A 23969-nucleotide genomic window follows, 5' to 3' on the forward strand; every position below is an offset into this window, starting at 1 on the left:
AGCAATGCGTATCCTCCCCAGTTCCAACAACTTGTCCAAACATCGTCACCTTTGGCTCCAAAAATCCAAGATCGCAACTATGCCAAAATCGAGAACCAAATAATAGTCCACAAACCAATAAATAACGTGACAGCGGCTACATCAACTTCTTTTATACAGTCTATGCTCCCATGGCACAGGTAAGACCTTCCTACTTATGATCACTGGACAGTTAAGATTTTCAATAAATCAATGAACATATTGACACTCATCTAACAAGATGAAAAGCCTACCTTCTGCTCTGCGAGACACCCTGTCAACAAAATGAAAAAACCCTGAAAGAGAAGAAATTGAGGGCAAAGGGTAATGAAACATGAGCCATGAAACATTCTTTCATGCAGATATTTGTTCAAAAAAAACCCCTGAATACTGCATTTTAAATATGTGTCATGCTGGTAACCCGTAGTCTCAAACAGAAGTCACAAGCAGGAAACTGATGTCTGATCAAGCGACTTCACTTGGGCAATTATTACTTTCAACTTTTGTCACTATAGCCCACTAAGCTTTCAGCCAGTTCTCGTTCCGAAATTATAAATACTGACCCTTTGACAGTGCGTTTAGTGTAAGATTGCAATGCCAAAAGCCACCTTTCGTGTCCACATAATATGCCAGTGGACAGCGTCAAGTGAGACCGCAGCCAGACAAAACTGGTTGCTATTTTACTGTACGCCGGCGGATGGTCGGAAAGCACCTGCTGCATCTGCATGAACGTGGCAGGATGGTGGCAGGTTGAAATGTTGCCAGTAACAACATAGTATAAGGAGTACGAGGGCACCCATAGGGCAGGTGGGAGGGGCGATGACTTTCATACAAGAGTCTGGTGTTTGCTTCCTGTCTAATGTATGTTTTTTTGTCTACATCTTACCATGTGCCTCTCTTGCCTAAACCTTACCATCCATTACTCTGTTGCCTCATCCTAACCATCTGTCCCAGCATGTGCACTCCAGCATGTGTTGGTTGCCATATGCTTTTGTTGCCTAAACATAACCACTTGCAGCGTCATCCCACCATGTGCTTGTGTGGACATCACGGTTGCAGCATCCCAGAACGTAAAGAGCAGACACAGAAGGATACTTTGAGCTTAACATGTAGATACGAATGCAAAGCTGCAAAGGTGCATTTTGTGACTTAGGGATTAGAACTCGTTACAGTTTTAGGGTCATGGCAATCACTGGTCACCTTACATGTAAATGATACTAATAAGTGAAGTAAACTGATTAAATTAGAGATTACTGATATCAGGTTGGAAATCGTAATCAATACTCTCTCTGGTATCCTTCTGCATCAGCTGTTGTAATGTTTTGGCGTCATGCCCGTACGCTGAAAGCACTGACAGTAAGATGCTATTTGATGAGTTCGAAGTGAGAACCAGCTGAAATACCTGAGCTGTGGTATTGGGATTGGTATTGGAGGAGGATGAACAGATGAATGACTGATATCAGTGTTCTTTTTGGTGTAAGGACTGTTTTCAAATTACCTGGAAGGAATTGAGGATGGTAAAACTGTAGAGAACAATATCATACATGGGACTGGTTTCATCCATAAGGAGCTGAGCAAAGCCAATTATCCATGTTACTCCAAAAACAGGCGTGAGAAATACCACCACTTTTAGGATGCTTTTCACTGTCTCCTTGTCACTTGTGTTGCTGCCCTCCGGGGCCGAAGACTTCATCAGTGTAAGAATGACGACCACCATGGAAAAGATATTTGTTAAAATAACGGTGCCAATAGGGAGGAAGAAAGCATGTATTGAACCCTCCAAGAGCCTTTCATAAACCAGCCAGCATGTTGTGCTATTATGGTAAGGCTTGTTGGTGTAGTTGCTATACATATAGCTGGATCCTACAATTAAGATTGGGCAAATATAGCCTACAATGCTGGAAAAGAACATGAAGACTCTTTTGCGGAGCGGGCTGAAGACAAATATGAGCTGGTGGACAAGCATGACACTCATGCACAGCATCCAGCTGAACATGGCCAAGAAAAACAGGTGTTTGCAAATTGTCAAAACTAGACACCAAGTGTCACCAATGGTTTCAGGATTGCTGGACGCCAGGAAACTGCAGTCAGCAAGCAAGAGAAACACAGCAATGTTCACTATGGCTGTGTGACGGAAATGTGAGAGGTTGGTCTTGACCACGGCTGACCACACCAGCAACTCAATAATGAGGAAGATCAACAAGGAGCAGATGGACACACCCAAGCCCACATTGGTAATCATATCAAGGGCCTTAGTGGACACATCTCTCTTAGCCATGAGGACAGAAAATGAAGTCAGGTGGTTGCATTCGCAGACCGTGTGGTTAGCGTCGCTAGATTTTACAGAGCATCCGTGCTTTGACCAGCTTTTTTTGTTGATGTGCCAGAAGACGCAGAAAGGCTCGGTGATATTCTTTCGGTCGTTGGGGAATGTCAGTGTAATTGCTATAGATGTATCATTGTTGTTCTCCAATGTGGCTGACAATAAAAGGCTGGTCGGCTCTGTATTGGCAATCTTGTTTCCTAATTTATCCATTAGATTTTTCACAGCAACAGTTTTCATGATTCCGTTGCTCTTGTTTAGATTCACATCAATGCCAAACACAGACACAATACAGTCACTACTTGAGCAAAATTTTAGTTCTAAGTTTGAAGTGTTGATTCCACTGCTCTTGTTGACCTTGATATTCTTCACCAGACCCTCCACAGACTGCAGGTATTTTGATGACATGTCCTGCTTAGTAGAGTCATTGAACCCACTCCAGGACTTGTTCAACATATTGCTTGCTGCATTGACAAAATCCTGAAACAGAAAATAAAAATGAAAAAAAATCATTGCAAAGGCATATTTGATCAACTGATGTCCTGAGCTGATTCTAGTGATCAGAAAGCTGTCTTTGCTAAGGCTTTACACAAAGCAGTGTTTTTGTTAGAAAAAAAAGTATACAGTTAGATCATATTTGTTTCAATACACAAAATCTATTCTGTGTTGGAAATGAGACGTAAGAATACTATGTGGGACCTTGTGTTAACACTTTTTTTTTCTTAAATTGCAGTTTCTAAGATCAAGCATGAACCCTCTGGATCAAAACTCCATAGCTGTGTCCGAAACTGTCCCGTCACGGATATAGTGCACTATATACTGTGTTTGCCATTTTCTGGGGGGAAAAAAAATTCCAACGTAGAGTCCGAAATCTCATTTAGTTATTTCCTATATAGTACACTATTTAATACACACTACATAGTCAAGTCAAGTCAAGTCAAATCAATTTTATTTATAGAGCCCATTATCACAAAGCATGGTTTGCCTCAGAGGGCTTTACAGTGTACGATATCCCTCTGAAAGAACCCCTGTAACGGGGGAAAAAAGGGAAGAAACCTCAGAATTGCTGAGTGAGTGAATGAGGGGACGGTTTCAAACACAGCTCATGTATATTACAGTAAAAGTAATAATAATCAAAAGTTTTTGGAGGGAGGTTCTTGACATGGTTAGAGAGATGACAAAACTGCATAACATGACTGCTAATAGACTTGTGTCTCCTACAAGCTAAGAGAGAAATAGGTATAGGATAGATATAAACAGGAAAGATATGAACACACCAAGTATCAAGCAATATATTAAGGATTTATCAACATGTGCTGCTTTGAAAAAAACTAAAAGGAAAGTTGGCAGCTTTTGAAAATATATGGGAATCTGGAATTTTTGAAACAAAATATTGATAAAGACTGATAAAACCAAAGATGGGAGTTGGGTCAGGGAAATCAGAATATTAAATATTAAGTGTTGTAGTCCATATGATCTTCTGGATTTCTGTACATTGCAACTACCGTAACAACATCTGTGTTTAACCTCTACTTTCATTTGTGCTTTTATCAGTATTTGCTCATTCATCTGTATATTGTGTCTGGTATTATTTTTGTTTATTCATGTATTCTCTCTTCTTTTTTTCCCCTCAAAAAAAAGTATTATTTTTATATATGTATGTGCTTTTACATGCAGATATTACTGACTGCCCTTATATTTATTTACATGATTACTGTTATCACAAATATTAATAAATAGCACAAATACTTTTTGGCCGAAATTTTCTCAACAAAGAGGCTTTCCTACAATAATAATTCAAATCTTGACCATGCACAACTACAGTTCATCTCCCTACTTTCTTTTAATTTTCTATGTAATTAACCTGTACCTCTCTGACTGCATGTTATCCTGTTTCTTTGTTATTGCAAATAAAATTTAATAATAAAATAAAACTTAATAATAAAAATAATCTTATTAATAAAATGAAACAATGATTTCAGTTTGAAACTTTAATTAATGATAATAATGATAATAATAATAATAATAATAATAATAATAATCATAATAATAATAATAATAAAAAATAACAGTTGTTGTTGTTGCTGTTATTGATTTTCTTGTTTTTTTCTTTTTGCTTGCCTTTTCATTTTATGGCTTTCAGCTGTTATAATAGAAAACCCCAATAAAGACATTGTTTAAAAATAAGTCATAATATTCAAAAGGGACTTACAGGAAAAACATCCTCTTTCAAAGGAAATGTTTCCGATGCACCGGCCATTACATTAAGAATATTGATGGAAGCTGTAACATCTGCCAAAGAGTCACTTTCATCAGAATTCAATGCAGAGCTGTTCTTAAGTCCTTGAAATATGGTCTCGGCCTCCTCTTGTGTAGCCCCGAGCCCCTTTGCGAAGTTCTTGAAACAAACAAGCAAACAAAAACAGAATCTCCTTAAAACAGTTAGCAAAAGCACACACATTACATCCTCACACACAATGCTGATGGGATCTGAACAGTAGTGGAAAACAAAAGAAGGTAACGCCTGCATACTCCATGCCACACAAATTCATTCAAGACAACAACGCTAATCACTCTGTGGCCTCCATGAGATATACTGGCATTGAGCACGTTAGGTCTCCAAGACCAGGAAAAGATTTAAATACTCTCTTACTTCAGAGAGAGAGTCTCCACATTTTCAGCCTCCAAACATTGACACTCAGAGGTTTAAACCAAGAATAGGAGATTAAACTATTCCTCTAAATCAAATTATTGTGTTTTTTAGGGCTTTTTCTGTGTTTCATTGTGTTTTGTGTATCATTGTATATATATATTTTTAGAGATTTTGACACACTAAAAGTGCAAACATTAATATAGAAAGGTGTTTTTGTTTATATAATAAGTGTGCATCTCTCCTCATTGACATGTTCACTCTTTTATGGATGTATGCTTTTCCCCCTTTTTCCTTCATTGGAACTTGAACTAAAACATTATTTTCTTTTATTGGAACTAGACATGTTCTTCATTTTAGACATTTGTTGTTAGTGGATCTAATACAACTTTGAACATAGGTGATGATGACTCTTATGATGATTTTAATATTAATGTTTTTGATTAAAAAAAAAGATGTTTGGTGATATTAAGATTTTTGATTTTTATAATGTTTTTATTCACTGAAGTCGGCTTTATGTTTTTGTAATGAACTTGACATCACTTTTTTGTCTATGCATTCAATGTATTTTCTATGTAATCAGTTTAATTGTTTATTGTCAATTATTTAATTACCCTGAATGGCCTCAGATTGTTAACCATACCTGTAACCATAGAGATTATCAGCCTATTGGTGTGCATTATGTTTAAATAATGTGTGGTTTCATCCTTTCAAACTTTTTTTTTCTTTTTGACCTGACAAAGATTCAAGTGGGTTTGAAACGTTGTCTTGAGTGGCGTGGAGATGTTACCTTCTTTCATCATTTAAGTTTTTCAAAAGCTTTGCACCTACGCGAAGTGCGTATAACAATTCTCTCTCAGCTCATCTAAACAGTATTGACCTTGGAACAATAAGGTTCCATCTGTGATCTGAGTGGTTTTGAGATACTAAGGTTTAACATTTTCAAATCTCAGATGGCAAAACTAATACACAATATAAGATAATTAGAATTATAAGTTGTAACTAATATAAGTTAAAGCTTTTTGTATATTGGTCAAAACTACAATAACCTTGAGGGGGTTTTCAAGATCAAGTGGAAAAGTAGCTAAAGCTTTAATATTCTGTTGCAAACAGTTTAATTGTACTTGTTAAAATACACAAAGCAATTAATTAATTAATAAAAAGAATAATAAGATATTTAGAGTAAGCGGTAGATAATTACAGTATTCTAAAATTAGCTAGCTAGAGACTGGACTGTATCTCAGATCTGTAGAGAAAAATAAAAATGTTGGCCTTGGTGCAGTAATCTCTTTTAGTCACAGTAACTTCAGTCACTAACAATAACATTAAATGTTAAAAACAAACGGCATGAGTTTTATAAGTAACTAACTAAACTAAATTTAGCAAGCTAGCATAGTAGCTAATGGTAAAAGCACACTATTAACCAGATACAAACAAGATTACACCAAACATAGCTTACATTTTTATAAGTGTCATTTCTTAGGTTCTGTCAGCTAATTTGTCCCCAGAGCAGTGAGGTGTTACTGTAGGCCAAAGACACACAAGTTGATTTTTTGTGCTTTATGAACACTGATGGGCTGAAGATAGAGTAAAAGATAATGATTCCAAAAGACTTCTTCATTTGATACCAGTAATGGAATTGAAAAAATTAAGTAACCAACACGATCTCATTCTAAGTTGTTACATATCGCCGCTTTGTCAGTGGACATTTGCAGCTACATGTTTCACTCTAAGTATCCTCCTGCGTCTGCTGCTGATGTTCTGTGATGCTGCAACCAACACAACAATATCAACAAAAGCATATGGGTAGGAGTAAGCAACTAAAGCATGCAGCTAGGCTGAGGTTAAGTACAGGGTTTGCGTTAGTAAAAATTGATGAAAGGATAGTTATATGCATATTGCATAAGTGCCAGGCTATCATAAAAACAACTTAGTTAGCTTCCCATGGCTAATGTTACCTGAGGATTATTAATGGATTTAGCCACAGAGTCTGAGTGATTACAGTCATCAGTTTAAGTTTGGTGATACTGTTTAACGATTCAGTCTTGGATGTTAGCTGCTACTACTGTTATAGCTTGTGCTAACTGGGCAGAACTTGAATAGATTGTCACAGGGAGAGCAATCCCAGAGATAGCTGCAACAGTCGAATTGAATGAATGCACTTGTTGTTTAACAGAATTAGTTTCAATACTGCTTAATGTTCATTATTTCAATAGGTAACTACATTAAATATTTAAAAGATTTTGACATTACCATGTGAATAAAAAATATACATCAACAGTCAGACAGAAGCTCATTTTAAGGTCATAAGCTGAAGTGTCAAACTCACATCTGCAGACTCCACCACTTTGCCCAACTCTTCGTCGACGCAATAATTATACACATCTTGCCATACAGAAGTATTACCACAAGTGCGTGACTTATAACCAACTCTGCCCGGTGTGCATGTTCGATTAATCAATGTGTTTCCAGCTGGTGTGTCTGGCCAAAATTCTCCTTCCAATGTTTCTTCTTTGCAAATTTTTTCACCCTCTTGGAAACAAATACAAAAAATCATTACTTGATGCAAAATACATTGTAAATAAACTAAACAATAACAAAGTAATGCAGTATTATGCCAATGTGAGATATATTATATTCTGCCCTAGCCTTAATTGAAACAAAGCAGCTGATATAGAATTAAAAGAATTTAGAGTTACCATAAATGACTGGGATATTCACGGCTGCACTTCTCTTTTGCTCAATCCTGTTCTTGAAAGTAACATTAAAGACTTGTTGAGGAATTTTTTCGCAACTGACTTGAACGTTGAAAGTATAGACCAGATTGCCTCCATCAGCTGTAAAGAAAGATGAATAGTAGTTTTAGGGTTAGGTTTGTTGTAGTGGAAATGTACATGCATTTTGCAAAAATATTGTGAATTCAAATTTGCATTGATGTCATCAGTTAATGTAGTTCTATATCATAGAGGCTATGTCCTTTAAGAGCTGTCGTCATTAGTAGATGGATGTGAACCACTGACCAATAGCGACAGCTCTTAGAAACACGGCCTAAACTCACTGAATCTGAAAACAATGTTTGTGTACTGCAGCTAACAAGAAGTGACAGATGATGACCACAATTTTTTCCCTTCATTTTGGAATTTAGAGCTAACAGAACTCGTTTACACTAGTATAAAAAATACATTTGATAGCAAAGGATTTCATTTGGGGTCAGATTGACCCCAAGGACAAGATGAGGGTTAAGAGATACTGTAGGTTAGTCTTACAGGTCTTAGATGGTTTAGTGGGTGGTTCCGTTCTGTAGAACCCCTCAACGACAAAGTCCTCTGTGCTATTTAGGATGGTGGCAGTGACCTCGATTGCAACATATTCAGTGTCCTTTGCTGAACAGTCTACAGAAAGAGGGTTGATCTTCAGAGTGATCACATCAGGCAGGAGTGCCACACTCAGCTGGGCCTTGGCTGTGTGCGTGACCGACCCGAGAGTGAATCCGCACTCGTATAAGCCTGCAGGGAGCATGGAGGTGAACAAATGACTCACATCAGAAGCGTCACCAGCACATTTGTCTTGGACAAACAATTCCAATACACAGAAATACAAAATTTAAAAGTAGTGGTGTGTCAGTAAAATGTCTCCGTTACTGATATATTATACAACAAGTTGTACTGACTAAGTGATCTGATTTGTCCACAAGACACTTGTGTGTGCTCAAATCTGCATGACAACACACTTTCCTCATCTTTGTATGAATTACTTGCCATGTCTTGATTTTTGGTCTTGAAGAAATGTTTGTATCATTCAGACAGGAAACATCAGTTTCTCTATATCAAAGAAGAGTGTGTTCACAGGAGTAAATACCTGACCTAATGTAAAGTTACAGTCAGCTCACCAATGGTGTAAACTATAAACTAACAAAAAGGTGACAAAAACCAGGATAACCACCATTTTCTGAACAGACACATTATAAACACTGACAAAAAGTGACATTTGTGTGATTGAACATTAAACACCAAACTTCACTGCAAAAAGAAAAACTACTCAGTCCAGCACTGGGCATGTTGGAAAATATAGGCTGTGATTGGAACTGCAGTACTGCAGTTTGTTTTTGAGAGGCTTAACACCATCAAATATGGATTGAAGCAGAATATTCAGTTGTTTTTGGAAACAATCTCTCATTTTTCTATTAATTTTTTTGTTTTTTGGACTAAAGGTAAAGTTTGGGTATGTAAACACTAAAGCTGGATATTTTTATTATATATTTTTTTGTCAGCACATATCTTAGTTGTAAGACTGAGCAAGCTGAGCATTTCTGTGTTTATGTTTGGTGTATTTATTTAGTTTGGAAAATCGCACGATCTCCAGAAAGCATAAACACAAGTTGGCGGGCAGACTCAACAGGGACTAGAAAACATGTCTGCAGGTCGTTACTAAGGTTCATGCCACTTGCTGGTGTAGTTAATTAGGTTTCATTACATGCAGGATTCTACTGATGTCACTGATTGTTTTCCAGTTATTAGTCAGACTGTGTATTTTCATTTTCACAGTTGTTTGGTTCTATTTAGAAATGCAAAGGAGGCATAAAGAAGGGATTTAATAGCAGCTCTATACCATCTCTGTGTAAAAGGGGCTACAGAATATAAATAAAATTAATCATAATTTTAGTTTGATCTTAATTTCAGCTTTGTACTTGCCTGACCAGATGCCTGTCACCTCTTTGAGAGTAACAGCAACACAAGATGCCGCTGAGGCACAGTTGTGGTGCAGTTTCACCACACTGCCGTTATTAAGCCCAAAACGGCTATTCCCCCTGCTCATGTACCAGGCAGCACTGCTGGTTACCTCCTCATATGTGCATTTTAGTGTTGGCTCAGACTCGTAGCACACTGTACCATTTGGAGACTCGATGGTGACCATTCCTGTGTGAGGTAGGCAATATAAATACACATCAACACAGTCATTACGATTAGGCCAGAAGCAGACGGTAAAGCCTTCCAATGTCAGTCCACTGGTTTATAAGTTTCTACTGTCATTTGTCTATGCAAGACCTTGGTGCAGAGTAGGATACCTCAACACTTTCTGGTTCAGTCTATATGATGCACACTCACACATCTCAGTGGCTTATTGGTAATGATTTTCTTTTTTTCTATTTTGGCCAATGGCAAGTATCTTAAGAAGGGGAAAACTGATACATTTTTCAAGAAATCTAAGAGACTATGGTGACAAACTCTGGCCTTTACCAAATTCGTCCACTTTGTCTAATTTGCACATAACATATCTAAATTCACAATGCAAATTTCCATGAGCACATTCACAAATAGATAAACATCATGGCCTTTTATTTTCATAATCTCAGCTTTAGCCAAAGCCATCAGTCATACTACATTGAGGGTGTAATGAACATACCAATTTCTTAAGTCAACGTTAGACTGTTATTCTTGTGTTTTGGGCAAATAAGAATGATCCTCACAACAATAACCACGGTCAACTCTGACATCAGCCATTGTGGCTGATCAGCTAAAGCCATTACTGAATTCCCTGCAGCTGACACTCTTTAAAGCATCCTTTAATCCTTCTTTACTGTTACAAGTAGGAAATGATTTTATATAAATACATATATATTCTTTCCCTAAAGTTTCTTCAGTATTATGAAGTTTCTGCCATATTCTCAAATTTTGCTCTATGTTGTAAATTTTCATTCCATTTTTTCAAATTTTATTCAGTATTCTGAATTCTAATACAGTTTCATTCTGTATTCTTAATTTGTGTCCATATTCTTGGAATTTATTTAATATTCTCAAGTTTTGTTCCATATTTACAAGTTTCATCCATATCAAAGTTATACCCTTAAAATGTGTTTCATATTCTCAAGTTTTGTTCCATATTAACAAGTTTAATTTAATTTTCTAAAATTTTGTTCCATGTCTCCAATTTTTTTTTCCATATTTTCAAATTCAATTTTAAATTCTCAAGATTTGTTCCATATTCCCAAGTTTCATTCCATATTTTAAAGTTTTGTTCCATATTGTCAAATTCAATTCAATATTGTCAAGTTTTGTTCCATATTTTTGATTGTCATTCCACATTTGCAAATTTCATACCACATTCTTAAGTTTCATTTTATATAGTCATACTGTCAATCAATATATTTAGACTTTTAATCCATATACTCAAATTTCACGTTATATATCAAACACAAATAGATAAATAAAATGAATATAAACCACAGATAATGAGTCTGATGCATCATTGCTTAATATACTCACAGTGCAAAACCCAAAAATAGCAGTATACTGAGAGCATGCAGTACAGCAGATTCAACAGAGTCAACATGATCTAAATAAATGACAATAAACAGCAACACTCTCATACTGACCTTCGGTGTTGACCTGAAGCACGGCCTTAAGATTTGTTTCCAGGTCTGTCACAATATTTAGAAGTTTCTGAGTCGTCATTTTGACGGTGACAGTTGCCTCAAAGTCAGCAACTTTGTTGTCTGACCTTTACGATTTGGCAAAGATCAATGAAAGATAAGTGGTTAGCGAGTCAGAAAAGATGTGTTTGGATCTGGGATAAAAGTAACATGAGATTTTGAACTGAGATGCTTTTAGCCAAGGCATGATGGCTTACACAAACCTTAGCTTCCTGATGATGTTTTAAATAGCAGAACAAAAAACAAAATGTACTAATTAAGCATTTTTGTTTCATTTTTTTTTTTTTTTTTTTTAGGATTTTTTTTTTTAGGATTTAAGGACATTTCTCAGATTTCAGGACTTTTTTAGGATTTAAGGACATTACCGGGTCTTAGCAATGGTTTGTCTGAACAGATTCTTCCTATTTTCAATCCAATCTTTGACAAGATTTGAATAGAGGCCTGAAAATTTAAGGTCACTTGTGTTGTTGGTCCCTGTGTAAATTGAATAAGAATGGTGTAAAGGGTAAATGCAGCCATCAAGCACAAGCGAACACAGCATCTCACAAGCAGTTCATCCTTCAATGAAAAACAAATCCCCCCAAAAGCCTCTACCTATTAAATTCTTGTAAAAACAAAAAGCTAAAGCTGCTGTGGCACCATTCATTTTCATTCTAAGATCTTATTCTATGAAAAAAAAAATATGGGAACATCCATATCATTGTAAAGAACAATACCTTGGACCCGTAACATTCAGGTTCTCAAATCCATTCAGTAATTTAAAGCCATCTGTAAGCTTAAAAAGAAAAAGCAGGAAATCATTTACATTTGACCTATGTATTACAGTGGTAAACATCCTCGAGAAAATATAAATATAAATTTGTGACCAAAGTGAGACGTACCTTGCTAGACTGGGTTCCATCCCAGGTGCCTGTATTCAATGTAACTGATCCAGTGATGCGAACTGTATTGATGAAGACATTATAATTAGTTTCAGTTCTGATATCAACATTTTCAGACTTATTAATGTAGGGAGATCTATCTCAGACTAACTGGGGGCGTTACCTTGGACTTTGGCAATGCAAAGTGGTGTGATGTGCGACACATTTTGTTTGCAAGTAGTTTCACGGCAACAGTTGTACGTGTAGCACACTTCATTGCTCCAAATGTACCCAACACTGCAGCTGCAAGACGATTCATCCCCAACAATCACGCACTCTGGCAAGAGAAGCACAGATCCTTAAAATCCCTGGAAACTTCAATTTAATACTATTTCAGTTCAACTTTATTTACAAAGCCCATTATCAGACAATTTGCCTCATGGGGCTTTGCAGCGTACATAAAAACGTGCACCTTGTTACAAGGCAGTGCACCTGGGTAACACAACAGTGTTCAGCATGCTACTGTTTCTCTTGAAACTGTTTTTCAATATGTATGTATGTATGTGCCTTTCCAAATCAAGTCCAATCAACTGAATTTACTGCAGGTAAAATGGTGGAGCAAGCCCAGTTCTTGGTTGTTTTTTTTTTTTTTTTTGGGGGGGGGGGGGGGCACTGAAATCCAAGAAAAGTCCCAAGCATCATCCTAAATCATAGGAATGTCTTAAATTCCTAGAAATGTTCTTAAATGTGAGAAATATCCTAAAATCATAGCAATGTCCTAAAATCCCAGAACAGTACCGAAATCCTAGAAATGTCCTAAATTCCTAGAAATGTTCTAAGAGTCAAGAAAATGTCTTAAACCCTAGAAATGTCCTAAAATCCCATAACTGTCCTAAAATCCTATGTACATCCTAAATCCTAGAAATGTGCTAAATTCCTACAAATGTCCTAACATCCAAGACATGTCCTAAAATCCTAGAAATGTTATTAAATCCTCAAAACATCCTTAATCCTTGAAATGTCCTAAAACCCTAGATTGGTACCAAAATCCTAGAAATTTCCTAAATTCCTGAGGAATATCCTAAATCCGAGCAATGTCCTAAATTCTAGAAATGTTATAAAATTCTCGAATCATGTATGGGCAAGTTGAGTATCCTTACTTAAGTGACAATAAGCACTTAAAGTGAGACTTTTTACGAGGCTAAAGATGTCTATGTTTGGTGTTAGTGTGGGGGATGGGGTTCTAAAACCAACCATCAATGATGATCATCAAGAGAAATGGAAGGAACCTGAGCAAAATGTATTTTCTGTGCAGGGACTATGAAGCATGTGCAGAACACTGAGACCAGTTTAGATCCGACTGAGGTGTATACATGAAAGAATAAATCAACCCCCACAGTATTATATAGGTGTGGTAGTCCGACTTTGAGAAATTGGGCTTCAGCCATGTTTTGCATGCATTTTGAAAGTTCAGTTTTAGTTGGACTAAAGATATGGTGTGCTCGATATCTTTCTATTACCAAACTGTGTTACATGCTTTACTCATTTCCCACCCACTGTAATAAACAAAAGCTCTTTGGACTAATCAAATACAGAAGGTGTTTCATACCTGCGACCAGCTCAGTATGTAAGACTGTCACCAAATGGGAACTTTGAATAGGAATTTCCACTTGAAGTTTCGCTGTGTTCAGAGCTGACAGGATGGTCTGGGCCTCCAGGGTGACATTACTCTCCACCATCATCTCACCAAGGTAGTAATCTTCAACAACAACATGAGACTAATTTTGATGTGTTCTCTTTTTAGGTTAAGCAACTTGAATCAAAAAGGGGTTTACAGGAGTACATTACCCAAAAACATGTCACCACAAAATAAAGGAAACAACCGGAAAGATGGTTAATGTTAGGGGCATGTAACCAAAAACATTTACTCAAGTACCATACTTGAGTACTTTCATGTCACTTTATACTTTTACTCCACTGACATTTCAGAGGATAGCATTGTACTTTTTATTTCCCCTCATTTATCTGAACACTTGAGTTACTTTCATTTAGAAAAATGAGAAGATTATATAATATAATGTTATGAATTAAATTACCAACAGTTTATACTAGTACAACTGAAATGGGTTGTTGATTAATCAGTTAGCTAGTTGACAGAAAATTAACTGCAGAGTGATAAACATTTCAGTCTTTTTATAATTTTTTATTCTTTCAAATTTTTAATATTTTTTCATTTTTAGGATTTTTTTAAAATCTATTTTTAGTGGGTTGTTTTTTCAAATTTTCAAACAATTTTAAGGTATTTTGGGTAATTTAGTTTAATTTGATTTTCTAGATTTTTTTTTAGGATGTTTTTTATTTTTATTTGTAATTTTGAATTTTGTTTTGTCAATTTTTTAATTTTTTTTTTACAGTTTTGAAATTTGGGGGTGTTTGTTTGTTTGTTTTAAACAAACAAACAAAAGCATCCCATATGACAACATACCCCAACACCTCACCTGTTGCAAGGACCTGCAATGGCAAACAAACAAAAAAAGGTCATTGGTGTCATTCCATCTTCTGTGAAATCAAAAAATATATTTCTTTTATTCTTTTATTTGTATTCCAAATAAACACAGATTAAATATACAAAGTTTTTGTCAATTTTATTTTTAAGTCAAAATAGAAAATTAGAATATAGAAAAAAGATTAACCCTTTGAGACTGTTATTTTCTTGCAAATTTTTGGGTCATTTCTTCTTTTGTTGCTCATTGCTTTCTTTACATGTTCAAGACAATGAGCCAATTCAGTCCAGTTTCAAAGGGTTAAAGTTGAATATTAATCAAAATTTCTGTAGTTATTTCTGTCCAAAAATAAATATCACATTTAAGAGCATGTTTACCTGATAACAGATGTACGCAGCTCCAAAGAGGAAGATAAACATCCTGGCGGACATTGTTCTCCTAGTGTAGAGAGGAAGGTAAACCTATATTAACAGTAGTTAAGGAACAAGATGACTGGAAATGTATGCACTCACAAATGCATATACCTAGTCTCATATTATCCTCATATTCTCAGTGTTTGTAGCTTCAGTGAATGAACTATATGCCATTCAGTTTTTTTGTGTCATCTGGACATCTTTTTTGCAAATATTGTGCATTAATATGTTACTCTCAAACAATGTTTTGCTTGCAGGGCTTTTGCTGGCTTTGCAGTGACTGTGAATGTGGCTGTTGTGAGTTCTGGTCGTCTCTTCCCTGAGCAGGGCAGGGAAACGCCACCATACAGTTGATACATGAAAAACAGGGCTGATATAAAATGTGTGTGACATTGTACCCTTATTTTGAAAAAGACTGTATGCGTCTAAGGAGCAGAAATTGTACATTTCCCATGAAAAAGGAATTGTATTTTGAAAATACACAATCCACATAATAGGTGTGAACTGACACGCCATCTCAGAATGTCAACAACAGATGCACCCAGGATACCAGCCTGCTCTCAATGCAAACATAAAATAACGCTGCTTTGACAGAGCTTTTGGCGTCATTCTGCAAATCCAAAAAGCCTCTTTTGTGTGAATGCCACTGGACTTCATCACATGAGAATGCAGATCTGGTTATGATGCACTTATCGCCAGCTGATGGCTGTAAGGCACCTGCTGTGTCGGCATGAAACGCTGCTGTCTTTGTGACTAACTTTAGACTAACTCGGTTTCCTAAAGCTGCAAACACTTAGAAAAAAAACAAGAACCCCAAAACCAAGATAATTCCACATTTCACATTTTTAAGTTTTTAGACATAAAGTAAACATAAATTAAGATTAATAGTACAATTACTTTCCTTTTGCAAGCTTCCAAGATTATTTTAAGTAAGATCAAGATATGATTATTATTGTCACAATTATACTATACTAAATAAATGTATACATGTCTGTATTTATTTCATATATGTATGTATATTATATAATTATTATTATTATTATTATTAGTAGTAGTATTCATCTTTCTATTATTATTGTCATCAGTGTTATTGTAAATATTATTGCTGGTCTGCATGTCTCTCTTTCTCCTTCTATGTATGATTTCGTAGTTACTGTACTGTTTATTTTGTTGATCAGACAGCCATATGCCTGTTACTGTTAAGGTAAAACAAACAACCCCCTTCCAGAAAGAGACAGATATTTATAGACATTTTATTTGACTTATGTGTTGGTTTTTTTTACATCAGCTGGTGCAAATTTGACTATGAGTCTGACAACGGTGCACTAACACCATTGTAGCATATTTGTTCCAGAATGTCCTATCAGCAGCTATCTGTTTTTCCTCCAAACTTGTTTGCATCACTTTGAATTTGGACCATGTGAACAAACAATGTAACAGTGCAGTGTTCACATCGTGCCCACATGTGGCTACATGCAACCAGCGTGGTCAGAGGCCAGTGGATGTGGTGCGTGGTTAAACCTACCTCATTTTCCTGAGATATTTCTTCCTCTCTGTGGTTATATCACACTGGATGACATGCACTTGTGTTATGATGTGTGTTTACATACAGTAACCATACCAAAATACACACAAATGGATACATGCACTGATCCATAGTCATCCAGGGTCAATTACAGGAACACCTCAATGTCACATGCATTATCATAATAATCATTCTGGAGGGCACAGTGTCTCTTTTCTGTTGGGATCATTGATTGGCAGAGATGTACAGTATTCCAATTAAATATAATTAACCCTTTCGAAAATGAGCAAATTGGCTTGATATGTTTCAGATCATGGAAAGATGGCACGAGCAACTGAAGATGAAATGACCAAAAAAAAAAAAGAAAGAAATTGGTTAAGCATAAATAGCCAAAAAACAAATAAGGTAATTGTGTGAGAAAAGTGCTTAGAAAATAACATTATTATTATTTGTAAATTTAATAATGACGGCTAATGCCGTGGCTGTAATAGAAATAAAGCTACTAATGTTTTTCCATGCTTCTTGGAATGCTATCACCAGAGGAGAAGTTGCAGAACATCACTCAGTGGAAACGCAGTCATCACGTGATTGTGTTTTATCAACAATTTGAAAATATCGAAAATCGAAACCTGCCTACACACACTCTTTTGTGAGCCTGCAAGGTGTGGTCACTCACAGATGAATAGTGTCATAATATGAAACTCCTATTTTTCCAGTTGCATTTATTTTAGTGTTGTGATCACTTTATTTCTGGCATTGTCTTTATTACCTTGGTTGGGAGATGTGTAAGTATCCGTTGTAAGATTGACCACAAGCATTCTCTCTGCACCTTCTAATCTTCAGCATTAACTCACTGTCATCCAGGTTAGTAGCTCGCTTAAGGGCTAATGTGATCTCTGAAAAACTTTTATCTTTACCAGAACCGACTTCTTGATCTTAAGGAGAAATTCTTACAAAGTATCATAAGCAAGTTTTTTCTTCGAATTTTGTTTCTGGGAGCAACTATTTGTACTATTAAGCATTTCATTCATTTCTGTGAAGTAAAACTTAATGAAATAAAATTTTTGTTAACCCTATGAAACCTGAGCACACTGGCTTGATTACTTTCAAAAATATTTGAAGAAGACAAAGAGCAACGAAAAAAGAAATACCCAAAAATTAGCAAGACAGTAGTCACAAGGGAAGGAAATTACTTGAAGTAATAAAAATATAAAGCCAAAATAAAAAATTAAAAAGGGTGTTATCATGTTATCATGTTATTTATACTTATGTTCATTAATATGCTGTGCCCCTTGGAATGAACATTAAATTAAATTAATTAAAAATATTTTTTTCAAAATCCTCTGAATTTTTTGCCAATTGTAGAGCATTTCATTTTAACGGCTTTTTTCACCCACCTTTTTTTTCAAAGAAAATACATCAATTTTCTCAGGATTCAGAGGTTTAATTACTTCTGAAAGGCATCTGAGAGCAGCGCAAGATAAGTGGTGATGCTCCAGGTTTCAAAGGGTTATGTTTAGATCATTATCTAAGAATTAAACTGAAAAAAAAAATCTCACAGGAAAAGGGTATTCTGAAGACCTAAACGCAGCATACATTCACAGAGTCTTCACTCTCATAAACAGTCTCATCCTTCATCAGAGAAGTAGACAACTCAAACAACCAACATGCTAACAGAGGAATGGCCAAATGTCACTGGGAGCAAAAAACAAACAAAAAACCCCACAAAAAAATCCCCCAGCAGAATTTGTCAAAAAAGAAGCCTATAAAGTATGTATGAATGTTTAAATAAAAACAATAAATAAATGTACATACAGAATTGTATGAAAAGTTACTAAAAATATCCAAAGAACACAACTCTTGTCCTACTATTGTTCAGTATCATATGAAATATCCATAAATAAAATATCTCATTTGTCTTAGAAACCAGGTTCCAAGGGAAAATATTGACTAGCTGGTAAGTTTTGGCTCAAGAACATTCTGAGAAAGTTACAATGCAATGTTTTTATCATGTTTTGTTCTAGTTCCCAGAACTTTCCTCTTAAATTCTTTTTCCTCTCTTTTTTTTGGTTAACATATCACATTACATGACATTTTGATAAAAAAAAAAAGTAATCTCAGGTCTTAATAACGTGTTCTGAATGTTGCTTTGAAAATGTTCTTTCTTTGTTCTCATGAAACATTGTGGGAACATTTTTTATAAAGGAACACTCTATGATCTGTCACCAAAACATTCTAAGAATGCTGCAGTTATTACGTTACATCTTAGTCAGTATTTTAACTTAAAGGAACATTATTTGAAATAATAAACATCCTCAAAAGAGTCTTTGAACATTAAAATCATAAAATAAAATTTAATTAAAATATTGTTACAACATGTAGGCAACACTGGCCAATGTTGCGGGAATTTTCCCTGCAAGCTGGGTGGGAACAACTGATGTAGAGTACAGGTAATTGCGACATAGACAACTTTTAGATTTCATTTCTTTCACAAAAATAAAAAATACGTGAATAAAAATGTCTTACCTTGGCTTCACACTCACACAGTGACATGCACGAGGATGATGTTTAACTGATAGTTATCAAACAGAAGTCTGACTGTGCTCCACATCTGCCAGGTCCACACCAGAAACAGAGTCAAAGAAAATGAACACATCTGCCAAAAAAGACTGGCTTAGGCTGGACAGGGTGTGTGTGTGTACGTGTGCGTGTGTTTGTGCAGGGGGTGTTACGGGATGCACTTATGTCACGACTTTGTATTGGAAGACCATTTGCATTGATGGCACATCTCCATGCCAGCCGGACTAGTCTGCACGTGCACACACACACACACACACTGAGCCTTTCAGCTTTCCATGCATATTTGTCTACCAAATCAAGCGTTCTCCTTCAGAAGGTCACATAGCAGCTGCCTGTCGCCTGACACCAGCTGGGTCTGTGCTCTCCTTGAGTCCGCTGGCCTCATAAAACCTTATGCTGAAAATCTAGGTTATTTCCTCACTCTATTCACTAAATATTTTTCTGATCCACGATCACACGCCACATAGACTGATCCATATCAGACCTGGGATCAGAGGTGTGATTGGAAGAACTCAAGTACTGTGCTTTAATATTTTTAGGTACTTGTACTTCATTTGAGTACTTTAATTGTGTGCTTATTTATACCTCTACTCCACTACAGATATTTGAAAGCTGTAGTTACTTTAAGCCCTGTTTCCACCAAGCAGTCTAGTTCAGATCAGTTCTGTACACGATCAATAGGTTAGTTTTCCGTTTCCATCATGAAAAGCTGTGGACGTAGCACACTGTTCCGGTACTAAAACATGGAGCTGTAAACTCTGCAGTTCGTTGATCGGTCTATAAAGAGCTCACTGCCAGAAGCTTTTAAGGTGGAATGTTTACTTGCAATGTAAGCCCGTTTTCATTTCAAAGGCGTCAAATATTGCAGTTTTGGCAGTGTTGTTGGTGTACGATCCAGACAGCAAAAGCCACCTTTCGCATCCACATGATACACTGTTGGACATCACCATATGAAAACATGGCCAGATAGAACAGTTCTTGGCATTATGAAATACCACAGGAGGCTAGATGGCACCTGCTGCGGCAATATGATACACAGGCAGGCTGAACCACTTGACAAGTAGAGCAGGGAACCTGTCACATCTGCATGATCTACCACTAGTGAGTATCATAGGCCTATTGCGACAATATGAAACACAGACAGGCAGCATCACCTGAGAACGCGACCAGATGAACCCGTAGTGTCTGCATGATACACCACTGGACGACATCAGGTTAAACTGCTGCTGGTAACAGTAATTCGTATATATACGTAATATACGGAGCACAGAGGTCCCTATAGGTCAGGTGTGAGGGGTGTTTGAAACAAACCCCATACTTTCTAGATGCAGAAATCAGTGTTGAGTAGGCGAAGGTCAATGGGGGAGAAATGGTCCAGATAAATTTCAGGCCTTGCTGCCATATCCAGGCTACCTGTGTCCGAGGTCAGGTCAGTTAAGGGCAAGAGGTGATGGGTTTTATCTCAAATAGTTATAATTTTATCATTAAAGAAACTCATAAAGTCGTCACCGCTCAGGGCCAAAGGAATTCAAGGCTCTATGGATCTGTGACTCTGAGTCAGTCTGGCTACAGTGTTGAAAAGAAACCCAGGATTGTTTTTATTTTCCTCAATTAATGATGAGTAATAGTTTGCTCTGGCATGGCGAAGGGCCAGACTAAACCAGGTTGGTTGAATGCCAATTTCTTTCAAATTTTCACGGTTGGTTTCAAAATTTTTTCTTGAAGGATTCAACAGAGTCGAGAGCTGATCGCGGTGAGCCAGTAGCATTATCAATGTCAGCACGGACGTCAGCACGTCCAAACTAGAAGATGACTGTGGATGTTTGATGGGTTATAACGCTGTCAATAATGACATAATATAAGATGGGCTAGGGTGCTTATCGAGTGGGAGGGGCAATAGATTGGTCCAACAAATCCAGAATTTGACATGGATCCAGTGTTCACTTCCTGTTTGAATGTGATGTTTTTATTCTACAGTGTAGAATAAAAACATCACATGGGTAGGTGTAGGCAACTGGGTAGGTGTAGAATCTACACCTACCCAATTGCCTCCCCTCCCCTAAATCTAAGCATCTGTGCAGTTGTTGCACGTGCTGCTATCGTCTAAACATAACCACGTGCCACATCATCCCACCACATGCATTTGTTGACATTACTGTAGCAGCACCCCAGAGCGTAAACAACAGATGCAGAAGGACACCTAAAATGTAAAATGTAGATGCTGAAGTCCACTGACCATGTGAAGATATACAGTGATAGACAACAGCACTAGGTGAATCTTAAAATGTGTGTGTGCTAGTGTGTAAAGTGTGTAAAATGTAAAACTGTGTCTTATGCTACAGGTCAATGTCTAAAACTAGTAGGAATGCTACAATGTGTGCAATGTTACAATGAGATTAACTCTTCTGATTAACTCTTCTGCAGCCAGTATTAAAATGCTGCTTACACGTTATTGCATCAGCAGTGATAATATGTTGAATGAAGGACTTTCTGAAATTGTGCAATTGATTTTCTTTTTTTTCACTTGAAAATATCTGTTTACTTATTTAGCCAAAGCTTATAATAAGATGTAAAAAAAAAAAAAAAAAGTAGTGCCCACTATGGGTTACTGCTGTAGTGATAATTGTGGGAAATTCGACAAAGCATGCAACTAGAATATATTATGAAGCATCAGAAACTAAGCAAGAGTAAGATTATTACACTGCAAAACGTAAGCTATAGACTATCATAACCAACAAACAACTACAAAAAAACAACCCAAAACTAAACTGTTGAAACATGTTTAAGTATATTTCAAAAAGAAATATTAAACTTCCTGCTTTGGAGAACCAAACCAAACCAGCAGCAAAAAAACCAACTCCGCTCTTTGCATTATCTTGACGCCTTCCTTGCTCATTTAAATGTCCCAAGTGAAGTCAAACCACTCTTAAGGTCAGGGACAGACAGAAGCAAGTGTTCAGAGGGCAGATAACCCCTTGAGACCTGAGAAACTTGCCTTGAGGTCTTTTAAAAATCATAGGTAATAATAATAATAGCAATTATTATTATTATTGTTGTTGTTATTATTATTATTAGAAATAATAAATAATTACACTAATAACTAAATTTTAAAATATATTAATAATCAGACTTGTAGTTTTTTGAACATTTTTGCCTTGTTTCTTTAAAAATCATTTTCCAAAAATAATTTCTGCTGCTCATTGCTGTTTTTTCTGATTATTTTTAAAGAAAGCAAACCAACGTGCTCAAAATTTGAGAAAGAAGAAAAGTGATGTCAACCCAGGTTTCAAAGGGTTTCAAAGGGCCCCATGTCTTCTATGACAAATAGAGCAATCATAAACTGCCTGTTTTTTCAACATCCATTATTTGTGTTGGCAAACTAACACCATGGGTATTTGCATAGCAGCAAATGCCTTTAGACTCTTTGAAGACTGGAGCTCTGCTGCAAAAAGGTGGCTCTGCAGGTAGGCTTACAAACTGTCCAATAAAACAGCGGGGAGATAGTCTTTTCCCCAATTTTTTCCCTAGTTTTTCAAAAAAAAATTTTTTTTTCAAAATCTTTTTATTATATTTCCTAACAAGTTGCCATTTTCATACGTTGTGAAAGGTATCTGACCACAGGGGACGTTAGGTGGCTTAGTGGATAAAGCAGGCGCCCCATAAATGAAGGCAATGTCCTTGCTGCAGAGGCTGCGGGTTTGATTCCAGCTTGCGGCCCTTTGCTGCATGTCATCTCTCTCTCTCTCCCCCTTTCATGCTACTGATCTTCTGTCCTGTTTAATAAAGGCAAAAATGCCAAAAAAAGGTGTCTGAGCACAGTGCAATAAAAGTAATGTCGCTCCAGGTTTCAAAAAGTCAGTCATTATTAACTGATCCATGCCTCACACAATAGTTTTGCAACCAACAAAGGGACTTGTTGCCTGCTGCTAACTCCAGAAGTCTCTCTCTGTAGGTAGGTTTTTATTACGGATTTGCCCAAAACTTAAGCGATATTTTTGAAATGTCGATAAAACACAATTGTTAGATGACTGCATTTCCACTAAATGATGCTCTGTGACTTCTTCTCTGACGATAACATTCCAAGAAGCATGGTGATGGATGCTCAAAACATTAGCCGTGTCTGCTGCATTCTGTATGAACGCACCATTAAGGTCACCACCATACGACTGTAAAGCTGTGTTTGGCGTCGCTCTGTGGGATGATATTCTCTGATAGTCATTTAGCCACTTATTAGCAACAGCCTTTTTTAAGACACATTAAAGCCTCAAAGCAGGAGTAGGGAGCTAACTTAGCTTAGCACAAAGGTAACAACATTTGCCTACCAGCACCTCTAAAGCTCATTAATTAAACTTTATTTATTTATACATTGACTATTTACACCACTTAGTCTGTTTCATGGTTTTACTACTTCCTATATCATTTTCCTATTTTAACATGTTTATCATTTTAAGAATTATTTTGCTGTTTTTCTGTCATTTACCTCTTATTTACAGTTTGAGTATTTTACTAATTTATCTTTTATTATTACCATTATCATTTAATCTATGTATTTATTGTTTTGGTTTTTTTTGTGTTTTTTTTTTTAAAAAGTGCTCCCCAAATAATGTTTAGTAATTATAAGGGTGGTCAATTACGTCTGACTGATTGATTGATTAACACCATTGAA

The 23969-nt window shown here is 36.3% G+C and overlaps 2 protein-coding genes across 2 annotated transcripts; both read right to left on the reverse strand.

Annotated features, from left to right (window-relative positions):
* Window positions 1–217: 217 nt before the first annotated feature.
* On the reverse strand, window positions 218–8481 carry LOC121955908 (adhesion G protein-coupled receptor F5-like). The gene is made up of 6 exons (XM_042503991.1): window positions 8258–8481; window positions 7691–7828; window positions 7321–7523; window positions 4554–4739; window positions 1517–2821; window positions 218–314 (listed from the first exon to the last, which is right to left on the reverse strand). The coding sequence occupies exons 4-6, from the start codon at window positions 4599–4601 to the stop codon at window positions 252–254; spliced, it is 1416 nt and encodes a 471-aa protein (XP_042359925.1). The 5' UTR covers window positions 4602–4739; window positions 7321–7523; window positions 7691–7828; window positions 8258–8481; the 3' UTR covers window positions 218–251.
* Window positions 8482–9641: 1160 nt separating this feature from the next.
* On the reverse strand, window positions 9642–19333 carry LOC121955903 (adhesion G protein-coupled receptor F5-like). Its single transcript, XM_042503987.1, has 9 exons — window positions 19250–19333; window positions 15163–15223; window positions 14780–14792; window positions 13891–14040; window positions 12466–12618; window positions 12303–12364; window positions 12138–12196; window positions 11365–11489; window positions 9642–9907 (listed from the first exon to the last, which is right to left on the reverse strand). The coding sequence occupies exons 2-9, from the start codon at window positions 15214–15216 to the stop codon at window positions 9642–9644; spliced, it is 882 nt and encodes a 293-aa protein (XP_042359921.1). The 5' UTR covers window positions 15217–15223; window positions 19250–19333.
* Between the last annotated feature and the right edge of the window lie 4636 nt (window positions 19334–23969).

This window comes from Plectropomus leopardus, chromosome 16, assembly GCF_008729295.1.
Source record: "Plectropomus leopardus isolate mb chromosome 16, YSFRI_Pleo_2.0, whole genome shotgun sequence".
Lineage (NCBI taxonomy): Eukaryota > Metazoa > Chordata > Actinopteri > Perciformes > Serranidae > Plectropomus > Plectropomus leopardus.

Coding starts and splice junctions, on each gene's coding strand:
- LOC121955908 (XM_042503991.1), bottom strand. CDS start 4,601: ATGGCCGGTGCATCGGAAACATTTCCTTTGAAAGAGGATGTTTTTCCT. Junction 2,822..4,553: donor TGAAAGAGGATGTTTTTCCT/GTAAGTCCCTTT, acceptor TTTCTGTTTCAG/GATTTTGTCAATGCAGCAAG. Junction 315..1,516: donor CCATCCTCAATTCCTTCCAG/GTAATTTGAAAA, acceptor CTTCTCTTTCAG/GGTTTTTTCATTTTGTTGAC.
- LOC121955903 (XM_042503987.1), bottom strand. CDS start 15,216: ATGTCCGCCAGGATGTTTATCTTCCTCTTTGGAGCTGCGTACATCTGT. Junction 12,619..13,890: donor ACATACTGAGCTGGTCGCAG/GTATGAAACACC, acceptor TTCTCTTGCCAG/AGTGCGTGATTGTTGGGGAT. Junction 12,197..12,302: donor ATGGAACCCAGTCTAGCAAG/GTACGTCTCACT, acceptor TTTCTTTTTAAG/CTTACAGATGGCTTTAAATT.